Raw genomic sequence first — 13,865 nt, 5'->3', positions numbered from 1 at the left:
ATCCTACTCCGTCTGTCACAGTCCAATTCAAGTCACATCCTGACAACGGCTCAGCGGCCTGTAAGGACAGAACATTCTGTGACAGGATTTCTTGCAAGGCCTCGGCTGTAAACTCAGAGTCACAAAAGAGCGTTCTGTATGCACTAACAATGACTAAAATGTTCTCTGATTTCTTCTTTGTTATGTGCTGCGTAGTTTATGACGAGGCACTAAATGCTACAAAGGCCAACTTTTTCACGTGCAATATATCAGGATCCCTTGGTTGCCGAGAAACATTCACTGGTGCAGGCTCTATTACCATCGCGTCTTCAACGCCACTCACCCCTTCCACTCTTCTCACCGCCTCCAGATCGGAGACACACTGGACATCCCTCACTCTTGCCACCTCTGTCTCCTTCCCCCTAACGGGACAATCCGGGAAATGAAGGTGCATGTTCGCCACTTACAGTTGTAGCATTACCTCAGCTGGCATGCGATATTCTTCCCGTCTGCATACATTTGACACGTGACCAAATCTTTTTGCATTTATGACACTAGAGGGGTTTGTGCACAAAAGCTCTTACAGGATATTTCAAAAATCCTAACTTTACATGAGAAGGGAGAGACTTTTCAGCGAAGAACAGTAGTATGGATGAAGTCAATTTCCTTACTCCATCCACCATACCCGTCAATTGACATGAACCAATCACTTCACCTGCTTCCTCGGCTAGGTAGCCTAGTGCTTAGAGCGTTGGACTAGTAACCCGAAAGGTTGCAAGATCAAATCCCTGAGCTGACAAGGTAAAAATCTGTTGTTCTGCCCCTGAACAAGGCAGTTAACCCACTGTTCCTAGGCCGTCATTGAAAATAAGAATTTGTTCTTAACTGACTTGCCTGGTTAAATAAAGGTGAAATAAAAAAATATAATCTGCATTCGCCACCCTAGAGATAACCTCCTTGACAGGTGCCCTGCTTTGGAAATCAGTACACATTACATTCAAGTGTCTTTTTGAGGCGCAAAGCACGCTTCTTCTGCCCCAGCGGAAAAAATCTGAGTAAGCCCCAGGAGGACATTCCCCCATTGACCTACTAACGCTCTCTTCCAAATCTATCGAAAAGGCTCTGATCTTACATTTAGCCTCACCTCTACCCAGTGGAGCCCGAAGATCTATTGCATCACATTTTAGCGCCCTTTTTTGGCTATTTTATTTGGACACTATTGCATTTGGCAAAGTGTCAAATAAACAATATAGCTGGTTCATAAAAGCCAACTCACTGACCTAAAACAGGAGAAGCCTGTTACCTTTTTAGGAACATCTCTACCAAGAGAATTTAACAGGAACTGTGCTATTAACATAAGTAATGTACATGTATAAATTGCATGGGCATTAATGATAAGAATAAATAAAAGGGAGGACTGGGTGGTGGCAGAGCCATATTACTGTACTATAGAGTTGGTTCAATGCAGTTCTGTCTGAACGTTCTGAGAGCTCCACCTTCTCCATAGCTGAATAAAGGCACTCACATGGTAGCCCTTCTAAAACCTGGCCGAACTCTCTCTCTCTCTGTATATGCCTCAGGGTGGTGGTAGTTGATGATGTCATCTCTAACAGGTATCTAGTCTTCACATAGAATGATGTGGTTCTTTACAACAACGGTGTGATTCACATAGGAAATGTACAAGTATAAAATGCATGAATAATATTAGGTGTGGTACCAAGATTTAACTGTGACTGAACTGAGGAGTCAAAACAATAAATGGTCACGCACACTCCATGTAACTCAATGATTTTAATGAACCAATGTTTCTGTACACAGTGTCTTAAGTCATCTTAAAGCAGATAAAAGTATATGAGGCTATTTTATTCCATTTCTGACCACACCTCAATTTAAAAAGCCATTTTCTATCGAGGAAAAAAAAAAAGGTTAGTATTTAATCTATTAAAACTGAATTCAGAATCTGTAGAGCTGGATTCAGGCGCAGGTGCGGGAAAAGAGGTCAGTGGAATGCAGGACGCTGTGACGCCGTCATTGGCTCACATTCAACAAATCTGATCTAACTAAAGTGGATATATTCATCAAATCCGTCATATGATTTACGTAACAGGCCCACAAAGTGGTTACTTTAGTCCGATTTAGATATATTTGTCTGTTTCCTCTGCATAACATTTTTGAAGTTGTCCCTTTTCCTGTTTAGAAGAAGTAACTGCTAACTCCTGTTGTTATGAGCTTGTAGCATACACAAATCGCCGATGGCAGTCAAAGTCCTTTTGTTACTATAATGCAGTTGATTGGTGATGATGACATGAACATGTGTTGGGGGTTGACATCCATATAAGCATTATACTCCGATTTTTACCTCAACATATAGTGAGGGGACCATGAGGAGATTCGGGATCTTTCCCCCATGGCATCTTTCTCCCACCTGTGTCCATGGCATTTCTATTGTTTTGGTCGAGTTCCATCGATCTCTTTACCGCATATATATAACAGATAGGTGTCATAATTTCCTAGTGCTAGAGTCGTCCAGGAGCGGAACTTAGGACTTTTCTTTGTTTATAGAGGGTTCTGGAACTGATCCCAGGGAGGGAGATGGATCTGGAACTTTGTGCTGTTCAGAGTTTATCGAGGGTTCTGTTACTTTGGGCTGTTCAGATTTATTTGAGGGTTCTGGAACTGCTGCTGGGGAGGCAGATCTGTACACACTTCACCTGCTGCGTGTGATTTCTGGTGCACTTTCAGTGTTCCTGTTCTAGCAAAGCTCTTTCCACACTCTCCACAGATGTATGGCTTCTCTCCTGTGTGTGTTCGCATGTGATCTTTCAAGTGTTGTGAATGAGCAAATTTCTTCTCACACTGATCGCAGATATGAGGTTTCTCTCCAGTGTGTATTCGCAGGTGTGCTTTGAGTTGTTGTGAATGAGCGAATCTCTTCTCACACTGATCACAGACAAACGGCTTCTCTCCAGTGTGTGTTCTCATGTGTGATTTCAGGTGTTGTGGTTGAGTGAATTTCCTCTCACACTGATCACAGCTAAATGGCTTCTCTCCTGTGTGCGTTCGCAGGTGTTCTTTCAGGTGTTGCGAATGACCAAATTTCTTCCCACATTGATCACAGCCGTAAGGTTTCTCTCCAGTGTGCATTCTCTGGTGAACTTTCAACCTTCCTGATTCACGGAAGCTCTTCCCACACTGGTCACAACAGTACGGTTTCTCTCCTGTATGAGTCAGCTTATGTTTAATCAGGGTTCCTGACAGAGCGAAACTTTTCCCACATAGATCACAGCTATAAGGCTTCTCTCCCGTGTGTGTCCTCCGATGGTTAGCCAGGGTATGTGATTCAAAGAAACTCTTCCCACAATCCGCACAGCTATAAGGCTTCTCTCCTGCATGTTGTTTTCGCTTGTGCTTTGCCAGGGATCCCGGATTGACAAAGCTCTGCCCACACTGATCACAGACATACGGTTTCTCTCCTGTGTGCGAACGACGGTGGCTGGCCAGTAGTCCTAACTGAGAAAAGCTCTTCCCACACTTCTCACAGCTGTAGGGTTTCTCTCCAGTGTGTGTTCGCTGGTGTCGGATGAGATTGAAGGCTACGTTAAAAGTCTTCCCACATACATCACAGCTATGAGGTTTCTCTCCAGTGTGTGTTCTCAGATGAGTTGCCAGGCTTCCTGACTGAGTGAATGTCTTCCCACACTGATTACAGCTGTAAGGATTCTCTCCAGTGTGTGTTCGCTGAGTCACTTCCAACTGTCGAGGCTTCCCAGCTTCATGGCAGTCTGCAGCGTCCCCGTCACCATCAGACTGGCTGGGACTCGAGGACACGCTGCTCGATGCACTGGAGCTCATGGTTACATGTCTACCATCCTCCTGTATACCTCTGATGTCCTCTTTCAGTTGGAGTAACCAAGACGTTGAATCCTCATTTTCCCAGATTTCCTCCATGATTTGACGCCGCAGCGTGCGTTCACTGTTTTCTTTACCTTTGAACCGATCCTTGGAGCCTATTCCACAACGAACGCACAGGTAACATAAGTTGTCCTTGGTTAGAGTGTATAAACTCTGTTCCAGTCCATCCAACAGCTTGTCCCTCTTTCGACTCATGTTGTCCTGCTCATGTGGCAACAACAGCAATGCAGTCAATGGAAAGACAGCAGGAAGTCCATACACTTTAGATGACCTGTAATAGAAGACAGCAGGAAATAAATGAACTGTAAAAGACAGCAGGAAGTCCATACACTCTAGATGACCTGTAGTAGAAGAAGGATAGTGTCAAAATATATACATCCAATACTTCGATGCTTACTGATAACACGTTACCGATTGAATATTTCCACAGCATTTCAAGTTTTGATGTGAAACCAACATGCTGTTGTCATATCAATGAATGCTTTTAATGTATATTGTATGTTTATATAACATTTATATTTAGAGGCTATTGATCTCAACACTTTACACTCTAGCCCGTAAACGGGTTGAAAATGGCAGATTAGGTCACTGATAAGGGAAAACATTGGAACACAGTGGCTGTACAGTAACATTCTATACATGTCAGAGCTCAGAGCTGTATGAGATTCAACTGATAGACGCTCTAAAACGTGAGAACCACACACAACATGATCTCACCCACATCCCTCCTGCTAATTGGGACTTCTGCGCATTGTGTCGTCTGAGTAAGGGGAATGCTGTAGATCAAGAGGTCTCGATGTGTTCTGAGATGTTAAGGGTTAGAATAAATACCGCTCTGATGTCATTCATATAAGCATCTTGGAGATGCAGGGTGAAGATGGAGATGCAGGGCTGGGTTCCAAACAAGAAAACTACAAGTGCTTGCTTCAGTTCCTCAATGGCAAAGCTAGGAGAGCTTAAAAAAATAATAATTAAAGATGGCTCTTTCGTTGAGTCAAAGTGCATTGAAATTACTTAGTAAGTGTGCACACATTGAAGAGGTGTGTGTCCACTTGGAGACACCAGTTAGTCCTCTTACTGAAACCCTTGTCATTTTTGGGGTCTTAGTTGCACCTACCCTAGCCCTTGATCCTGACTCTCAGTTGCATTACACATAAGAGTAATTGGATGAAGGCATCTTCTGTACAGGGGAGTTTTGTTAATAGCCCTGATGCTTGGTCTGAACATTAACACACAACACTTACGGTAAGGTTTTGGATAGCATAAGGACCTTATCTTTCATATCAGCGAGAAATAATAAATAAAAATGTTTTTTTTAAAAAAAGGTTAAATTGATGCACACCTTTATAGGGTTTGTGTTCCCACACGGCCATATCTCCATGTTACAGCAGCGTGTTTACAGAAAACAGACGGAAGACAGCGTGGACTACATGCTCTAAGACGGAAGACGGAAGCCACAAACGTAACCGGTTAAAACAGTAAGTATTTCGCATTTGTGAAATTATTTTGATGTGATATGAAAGTCGAGAGATTTATGTTTCCAGAACCGTACCGCAATTGAGCCGATTCACATTTATATGTAGTATTTGGCTCTTTTTGGCTTCCAGAGCCAATTCAATCTTTAAAAACAGAAGATGTAAGGTTCTTGGACTATTGAGTAACGTTAGACTCCTTTAGTCCAATACTGAGCTACACCTACCCCAAATTGAGCATGAATATTCTAATTATGTTCCTGAATGTATCCAGAGTATTTTAGGGTGTTATAAAGAGAGGACCATAGATGTTATTTATATAATACTATCTACTGTGTTCTGTGTAGCTATGTTCTAATCATATATTCTAATATCTAAAAAAAAAAAATGTCTGGAGGGAACCATTTTAAGGGAACGAATCTCATTTCGTGACGTAAATTTACTCAAATTGTCTCTAGAACATTACTATATCATACGTGTATAATAAAATAAAACATGTTGAGAAGCTTTGCTTGAATAAGACACAAATAAACCTTCCACTATTCTATAAAGACGCGTCCTGTAAAGTCATACATTTACCGCACATATTCATTGAGTTGGCGTTGCTTACTTAACTTACAGTTAGCTAACGATAGCATGCTAACTCACCAGCAGTAAAAGGCCAAGTCCAAAGTTTCCACGGGATGACCGTTACTTTCGTTGACGTTCAGATTGAATTGTCGTTACTCGGAGGTCAGTTTGTCGATGTACTTTATAGATCGAGTGTATGAAGTATGCCCAGCACAGAATATTTGGTGAAGAATCGCCAGAGTCGGCCGGAAGCGGAGTGACTTCCGCTTGCCTATGGCCACTTCTTCTTCTATGATATAATGGCGGTCCGCAAACCAACGTTAAAGGTGCATGCCGCCACCTACTGTGCTGGAGTGGGTGGTCAATCACGGTTTACAACATTTCTAAATCCTTCTACCTAACTCAGTATTTCTTGAGAAAAAAAAAGAGCCTACTAACTTCTAATAGACCCTCCCCCATCACCCAAATCCCTTCCAACCTCAATGACCCTATACTTCAATCTCTTAAACACTCTCTTAAACACACTTACAACAATATAACAACACATACTCCACCGTTTCATCGACCATACACTCGAGACACAAACCATTCACATGCTTGCCAACCAGATGTAATGACAAGTTCAATGTACAATGTCCAAAGCACAATCGAGCAAACACCACCTCTTCCTTTACATCTTGGTCCACAACCTTTCTTTAGAGGGCATATAAATGCCAGCCCTTGGGCTCAGAGTTCCATCTCTTCTGCCACATATCTATCAAAATGGCTCTGATCTTACATTTGGCCTCATCTCTACCCAGTGGAACATTGATATCAATTATATCTCATTTCAAAACTCTTTTGGCTAACTGGTCTACAATTTCATTCCCTTCCACACCCGAATGTCCTGGGACCCAGCAGAATCTCACTAATACACCCATTCTCTCAATTCTCCATAATAACATTAATACCACCAATAGTAGGTCACTACTATTAGATTGACCAAATTATAAACTATTCAATACAGACAGAGAATCTGAGCATACTATAATTCATTGTTTTACACCGTATATTCAAAGGCATCTCACCTGCCTCCACTAGTAAGGCACAGATACAGATGTTGATTGTCTGGTCAAATCAACTGATCATGACCTGGGGCTGTATATCCACCGCCTATTTGTCAGAAGGTGAGTGTAGCTGGTGTCACGCCCTGACCGTAGAGAGCCTTTTTATTTCTCTATTTGGTTAGGTCAGGGTGTGATTTGGGTGGGCATTCTACCTTATTGTATTTCTATGTTAGCCTGATATGGTTCCCAATCAGAGGCAGCTGTCTTTCATTGTCTCTGATTGGGGATCATATTTAGGCAGCTTGTTCCCACTGGGTTTTTGTGGGATCTTGTTTTTGTATAGCTGCTTTTAAGCCTGCAGAACTTTACGTTCATTTTTGTATTTTGTTGTTTTGACGGTGTTCATTTTAATAAAGGAAAAAATGTTTGCCAACCACGCTGCACCTTGGTCTCCTTCTTACGACGGACGTAACAGCTGGTGCATGAAGTCAGGCGCAGGAGAGCAAAATGAGTGAGCAACGTACCTTACTCATAATCAAGGTAACAAATACACTTGACCAAATACGCACGGGTGAAAACGGCACCCGTCAAAAAACCAGCCATCATGAACCGACATGAACATAGAAACAATCAGGCACAAAAACACATGGGGGAAACAGAGGGTTAAATACATGAACATGTAATTGGGGACTGAAAACCAGGTGTGTAGAAAACAAAGACAAAACCAATGGAAAATGAAAGGTGGATCAGCGACGGCTAGAAGACCGGCGACGTCGACCGCCGAATGCCACCCGAACAAGGAGAGGGACCGACTTCGGCGGAAGTTGTGACACTATTAAGGCTGAACACATCTCAAATCGACATCTAAAGAAGACTCGATAGTATCTCTTTTCTTATATACATTAGCATGAGCATTTAAAATCTCACACCTGTGTTGCTAATAAAATACAATTTTATTGGTCACATACACATGGTTAGCAGATGTTATTGCGAGTGTAGAAAAATGCTTGTGCTTCTAGCTCTGACAGTGCAGTAATATCTAACAATTCCACAACAAATACCTAATACAAACAAATCTAAGTAAGGAATAAAAATATATAAATATATGGATGAACAATGTTAGAGCAGCATAGGCAAGCTGCAATAGATAGCATAGAATACAGTATATACAAATGAGATGAGTAATGCAAGATATGTAAACATTATTAAAGTGGCATTATTAAAATGACTAGTGTTCCGTTTATTAAAGTGGCCAGTGATTTCAAGTCTGTATGTAGGCAGCAGCCTCTCTGTGCTAGTGATGGCTGTTTAACAGTCTGATGGCCTTGAGATAGAAGCTGTTTTTCAGTCTCTCGGTCCCAGCTTTGATGCACCTATACTGACCTCGCCTTCTGGATGGTAGCGGGGTGAACAGGTAGTGGCTCGGGTGGTTGTTGTCCTTGATGATCTTTTTGACCTTCCTGTGACATTGGGTGCTGTAGGCATCCTGGAGGGCAGGTAATTTGCCCCCGGTGATGCGTTGTGCAGACCTCACTACCCTCTGGAGAGCCCTGCGGTTGTGGGCAGTGCAGTTGCCGTACCAGGCGGTGATACAGCCGACAGGATGCTCTCAATTGTGCATCTGTAAAAGTTTGTGAGGGTTTTAGGTGACGACACATTTCTTCAGCCTCCTTTCTGTGTGGGTGGACTGTCTGTGTGGGTGGACCATTTCAGTTCGTCAGTGATATGTACGCAGAGGAACTTAACACTTTCCACCTTCTCCACTGCTGTCCTCTGCTATAAACGCTGCTGACAGCACAGGCACTTCGAGTGTTGAGAACGTGAAGAGGGTGAAGGTAGTGAAAAACTAAAGTAATGATGTGTCGGAAGTGGAAAGTTGTAATCATGTTTGATGCGACCACAGGGTCTCAACTACACCCTATTCGATTAACCAATGTCGTTAAGAGATAGGGGAAGTCACATTAGCCCGGTTCGTTGGTAATGGTAGACTGTTAATATTCGGTGCTGACCATGTTCAGCGAGGGAAGATTCTGAAAATGAAAACTCTCAATGGGAAGAAAATCACAAGTCATGTCCCTGGAGCTTCGGCTAGGCTGAGGTTGTGTATAACATTAGCAGTGTGGTTAGATTTAGGTTTTAAATCTGATTTTAAGAAGAGAATTGTAGAAATATGCAGTGTTTATGACTTTATGGCTGTGGTAACGGCCCATGCTATCTGGAATCCCTGGGACGTCCATACCACACTACAACATTGCAGTTGACATTTAAAATGGTAGTGGGTAGGTTTAAGGCTAGGGACATCCCAAGGATCCCAGATAGCACAAAGCATGTGGTAACTAGTGACGACTCTCCTCCTGCGGATCTGGTTGAAAATGCATAACATGGCGCGGCTATGTCACCTACGGTGGTTGCCATACAAACACATCCACCCACACTCATCATCATTGCAGCCAACCTGATAACAAATATGTTAAACCAATGACAGTTTGTGGGTCAACTTTTATTAGTCACAAAAGACATTGACAACATTGCGATAAGGATAATGGCAGATCTGTTGCTAGAGACTGGGTTAGGATTAGGCCGAAACATTTTATATAGTTTATTAGTAATAAACATTTAGGGTTAGGATTAGGCCTAAACATTTATATAGTTTATTAGTAATAAACACTTAGGGTTAGGATTAGGCCTAAACATATATAGTTTGTTAGTGATAAATATTTAAGGTTAGGGTTTGAAATAAACATTTATACAGTTGTGTCGTGCATAAGAACAGCCCATAGCCGTGGTATATTGGCCATATACCACACCCCCTGGGCCTTATTGCTTAATTATAGACCTGTTCAATAGCACTACTTCAAAATAACACATTTCAAAACAGCTAATTTCACATTTAGAAAAAAAGGTTTTCTACTAACTCAGATCTGATTCCAGATCTATTGAAGACTGCCCTCACAGATCACTGTCAAATCACAAAGCTCCAGCACAGAGATTGATGTCCTGATTAGTCAATTAATCATTCAACCATTCAATCAATAAAATAATCATTCAATATAGCCAATGAATGAGCTGGTGGAGCAGCAGAGCCACCGTGGCACTCCCAGCAGCCTGACAGGAAGCTCCTGTGGAGGGAAACAGACGTTAAACAACACCTTAAAAATCTGTTTCTAACACGCGCACACACACACAAACACAAACAAACAAACACACCTCTAGCAGCACAGTCATGTAGGACCTCCACCTCCACTGTGTGATTGGCTTTTCCAATACAGTTCAAAGCCATGAGGGTGTAATTCCCAGCATCCTCTCTGCTCAGGTGTGTGGGCGGGGTCAGCACCTGTCCGTCTCTCAGCCAGGTGACCGATGGGAGGGGATTGCCTCTGACATCACAAGTTAGCCCCTCCCCCGCTCGCACCTGCAGCTTGGCAGAACAGCAGAACTCAGGAGCGACTGGGGGGGAGAGAAAGGATACGAAACTTCAGTGAAACAACCATATTATAATCATCATCATGACCTCATAATTACATCCCATCATTTGATACCGTCATCTTTACAACCATCATAGCCACAGTACTGATCTGTACAGGTAGACATTACCAATCAAGTCACGAATCACCAGATGGACTCACAGTGCACGGTGGTGTTGAGGCATTCTGATTCCATTACAGGAGGAGGTTGGGGTCCCTGTGGTCCCAGATCCAACATGGCTGAACAACACAACTGGGCCCCGTCATCAACACTAGTGGGGGAGAACTGCAGGGAAAAGCTCCCATTCACTGGTTCCCTAATGTCATTGTTCAGTTGTTGTGTGTATAACACTGTCTGTTCACCATTGGTAGAGAGTTTGAAGAAGGTCACTCTGAGGTGCTCAATTGGAGCGGTGTTCTGGACAACACAATGCAGAGAGTACTGATGCCCCTCAACCACGGGACCAGAGTGGTTTAAATATCTGATGGATACTCTGTCTGGAAGCTCTGTGGAGGAAGGGAAACACACACCCACCATTGAAATGAACAGAGTGTGTTTCTGGTCAGTTACTAACAGGTTTCTGGTCAGTGTGTTACTAACAGGTTTCTGGTCAGTGTGTTACTAACAGGTTTCTGGTCAGTGTGTCACTAACAGGTTTCTGGTCAGTGTGTCACTAACAGGTTTCTGGTCAGTGTGTCACTAACAGGTTTCTGGTCAGTGTGTCACTAACAGGTTTCTGGTCAGTGTGTCACTAACAGGTTTCTGGTCAGTGTGTTACTAACATGTTTCTGGTCAGTGTGTTACTAACAGGTTTCTGGTCAGTGTGTTATTAACAGGTTTCTGGTCAGTGTGTCACTAACAGGTTTCTGGTCAGTATGTTACTAACCGGTTTCTGGTCAGTGTGTTACTAACAAGTTTCTGGTCAGTTACTAACAGGTTTCTGGTCAGTTACTAACAGGTTTCTGGTCAGTGTGTTACTAACAGGTTTCTGGTCAGTGTGTCACTAACAGGTTTCTGGCCAGTGTACTAACAGGTTTCTGGTCAGTTACTAACAGGTTTCTGGTCAGTGTGTTACTAACAGGTTTCTGGTCAGTGTGTTACTAACAGGTTTCTGGTCAGTGTGTCACTAACAGGTTTCTGGTCAGTTACTAACAGGTTTCTGGTCAGTGTGTTACTAACAGGTTTCTGGTCAGTGTGTTACTAACAGGTTTCTGGTAAGTGTGTTACTAACAGGTTTCTGGTCAGGTTACTAACAGGTTTCTGGTCAGTTACTAACAGGTTTCTGGTCAGTGTGTTACTAACAGGTTTCTGGTCAGGTGTTACTAACAGGTTTCTGGTCAGTGTGTTACTAACAGGTTTCTGGTCAGTGTGTTACTAACAGGTTTCTGGTCAGTGTGTTACTAACAGGTTTCTGGTCAGTGTGTTACTAACAGGTTTCTGGTCAGTGTGTTACTAACAGGTTTCTGGTCAGGTTACTAACAGGTTTCTGGTCAGTGTTACTAACAGGTTTCTGGTCAGTGTGTTACTAACAGGTTTCTGGTCAGTGTGTTACTAACAGGTTTCTGGTCAGTTACTAACAGGTTTCTAGTCAGTGTGTTACTAACAGGTTTCTGGTCAGTGTGTTACTAACAGGTTTCTGGTCAGTGTGTTACTAACAGGTTTCTGGTCAGTGTGTTACTAACAGGTTTCTGGTCAGTTACTAACAGGTTTCTGGTCAGTGTGTTACTAACAGGTTTCTGGTCAGTGTGTTACTAACAGGTTTCTGGTCAGTGTGTTACTAACAGGTTTCTGGTCAGTGTGTTACTAACAGGTTTCTGGTCAGTGTGTTACTAACAGGTTTCTGGTCAGTGTGTTACTAACAGGTTTCTGGTCAGTGTGTTACTAACAGGTTTCTGGTCAGTGGTTACTACCAGGTTTCTGGCCAGTGTGTTACTAACAGGTTTCTGGTCAGTTACTAACAGGTTTCTGGTCAGTGTGTTACTAACAGGTTTCTGGTCAGTGTTACTAACAGGTTTCTGGTCAGTGTTACTAACAGGTTTCTGGTCAGTGTGTTACTAACAGGTTTCTGGTCAGGTTACTAACAGGTTTCTGGTCAGTGTTACTAACAGGTTTCTGGTCAGTGTGTTACTAACAGGTTTCTGGTCAGTGTGTTACTAACAGGTTTCTGGTCAGTGTGTTACTAACAGGTTTCTGGTCAGTGTGTTACTAACAGGTTTCTGGTCAGTTACTAACAGGTTTCTGGTCAGTGTGTTACTAACAGGTTTCTGGTCAGTGTGTTACTAACAGGTTTCTGGTCAGTGTGTTACTAACAGGTTTCTGGTCAGTTACTAACAGGTTTCTGGTCAGTGTGTTACTAACAGGTTTCTGGTCAGTGTGTTACTAACAGGTTTCTGGTCAGTGGTTACTAACAGGTTTCTGGTCAGTGTGTTACTAACAGGTTTCTGGTCAGTGGTTACTAACAGGTTTCTGGTCAGTGTGTTACTAACAGGTTTCTGGTCAGTGTGTTACTAACAGGTTTCTGGTCAGTGTGTCACTAACAGGTTTCTGGTCAGGTTACTAACAGGTTTCTGGTCAGTGTGTTACTAACAGGTTTCTGGTCAGTGTGTTACTAACAGGTTTCTGGTCAGTGTGTCACTAACAGGTTTCTGGTCAGTTACTAACAGGTTTCTGGTCAGTGTGTTACTAACAGGTTTCTGGTCAGTGTGTTACTAACAGGTTTCTGGTCAGTGTGTTACTAACAGGTTTCTGGTCAGTTACTAACAGGTTTCTGGTCAGTTACTAACAGGTTTCTGGTCAGTGTGTTACTAACAGGTTTCTGGTCAGTGTGTTACTAACAGGTTTCTGGTCAGTGTGTTACTAACAGGTTTCTGGTCATGTGTTACTAACAGGTTTCTGGTCAGTTGTTACTAACAGGTTTCTGGTCAGTGTGTTACTAACAGGTTTCTGGTCAGTGTGTTACTAACAGGTTTCTGGTCAGTGTGTTACTAACAGGTTTCTGGTCAGTGTGTTACTAACAGGTTTCTGGTCAGTGTGTTACTAACAGGTTTCTGGTCAGTGTGTTACTAACAGGTTTCTGGTCAGTTGTTACTAACAGGTTTCTGGTCAGTGTGTTACTAACAGGTTTCTGGTCAGTGTGTTACTAACAGGTTTCTGGTCAGTGGTTACTAACAGGTTTCTGGTCAGTGTGTTACTAACAGGTTTCTGGTCAGTGTGTTACTAACAGGTTTCTGGTCAGTGTGTTACTAACAGGTTTCTGGTCAGTGTGTTACTAACAGGTTTCTGGTCAGTGTGTTACTAACAGGTTTCTGGTCAGTGTGTTACTAACAGGTTTCTGGTCAGTGTGTTACTAACAGGTTTCTGGTCAGTGTGTTACTAACAGGTTTCTGGTCAGGTTACTAACAGGTTTCTGGTCAGTTACTAA

At 42.7% G+C, this 13,865-nt stretch overlaps 2 protein-coding genes across 2 annotated transcripts in view; both read right to left on the bottom strand.

Moving 5' to 3' along the window:
- Window positions 1–1,755: 1,755 nt before the first annotated feature.
- On the bottom strand, window positions 1,756–6,200 carry LOC123723882 (zinc finger protein 883). Its single transcript, XM_045710985.1, has 2 exons — window positions 6,012–6,200; window positions 1,756–4,162 (listed from the first exon to the last, which is right to left on the bottom strand). The coding sequence occupies exon 2, from the start codon at window positions 4,084–4,086 to the stop codon at window positions 2,617–2,619; it is 1,470 nt and encodes a 489-aa protein (XP_045566941.1). The 5' UTR covers window positions 4,087–4,162; window positions 6,012–6,200; the 3' UTR covers window positions 1,756–2,616.
- Window positions 6,201–9,464: 3,264 nt separating this feature from the next.
- Window positions 9,465–13,865, bottom strand: part of LOC106598717 (vascular cell adhesion protein 1) — a 138,540-nt gene continuing 134,139 nt past the window's right edge. The window contains exons 3-5 of the mRNA XM_045710977.1: window positions 10,606–10,950; window positions 10,187–10,426; window positions 9,465–10,098 (exon numbers count right to left, since the gene is read on the bottom strand). Of these exons, the coding sequence (XP_045566933.1) occupies window positions 10,025–10,098; window positions 10,187–10,426; window positions 10,606–10,950 (659 nt within the window). The 3' untranslated portion in view covers window positions 9,465–10,024. The remainder of the gene's footprint in view (window positions 10,099–10,186; window positions 10,427–10,605; window positions 10,951–13,865) is intronic.

The sequence above is a fragment of the Salmo salar genome, chromosome ssa02 (genome assembly GCF_905237065.1).
Source record: "Salmo salar chromosome ssa02, Ssal_v3.1, whole genome shotgun sequence".
NCBI classification, from domain to species: domain Eukaryota; kingdom Metazoa; phylum Chordata; class Actinopteri; order Salmoniformes; family Salmonidae; genus Salmo; species Salmo salar.
Note: the sequence above shows the minus strand (reverse complement) of the source record. Positions and strands in the feature narration are given on the sequence as shown.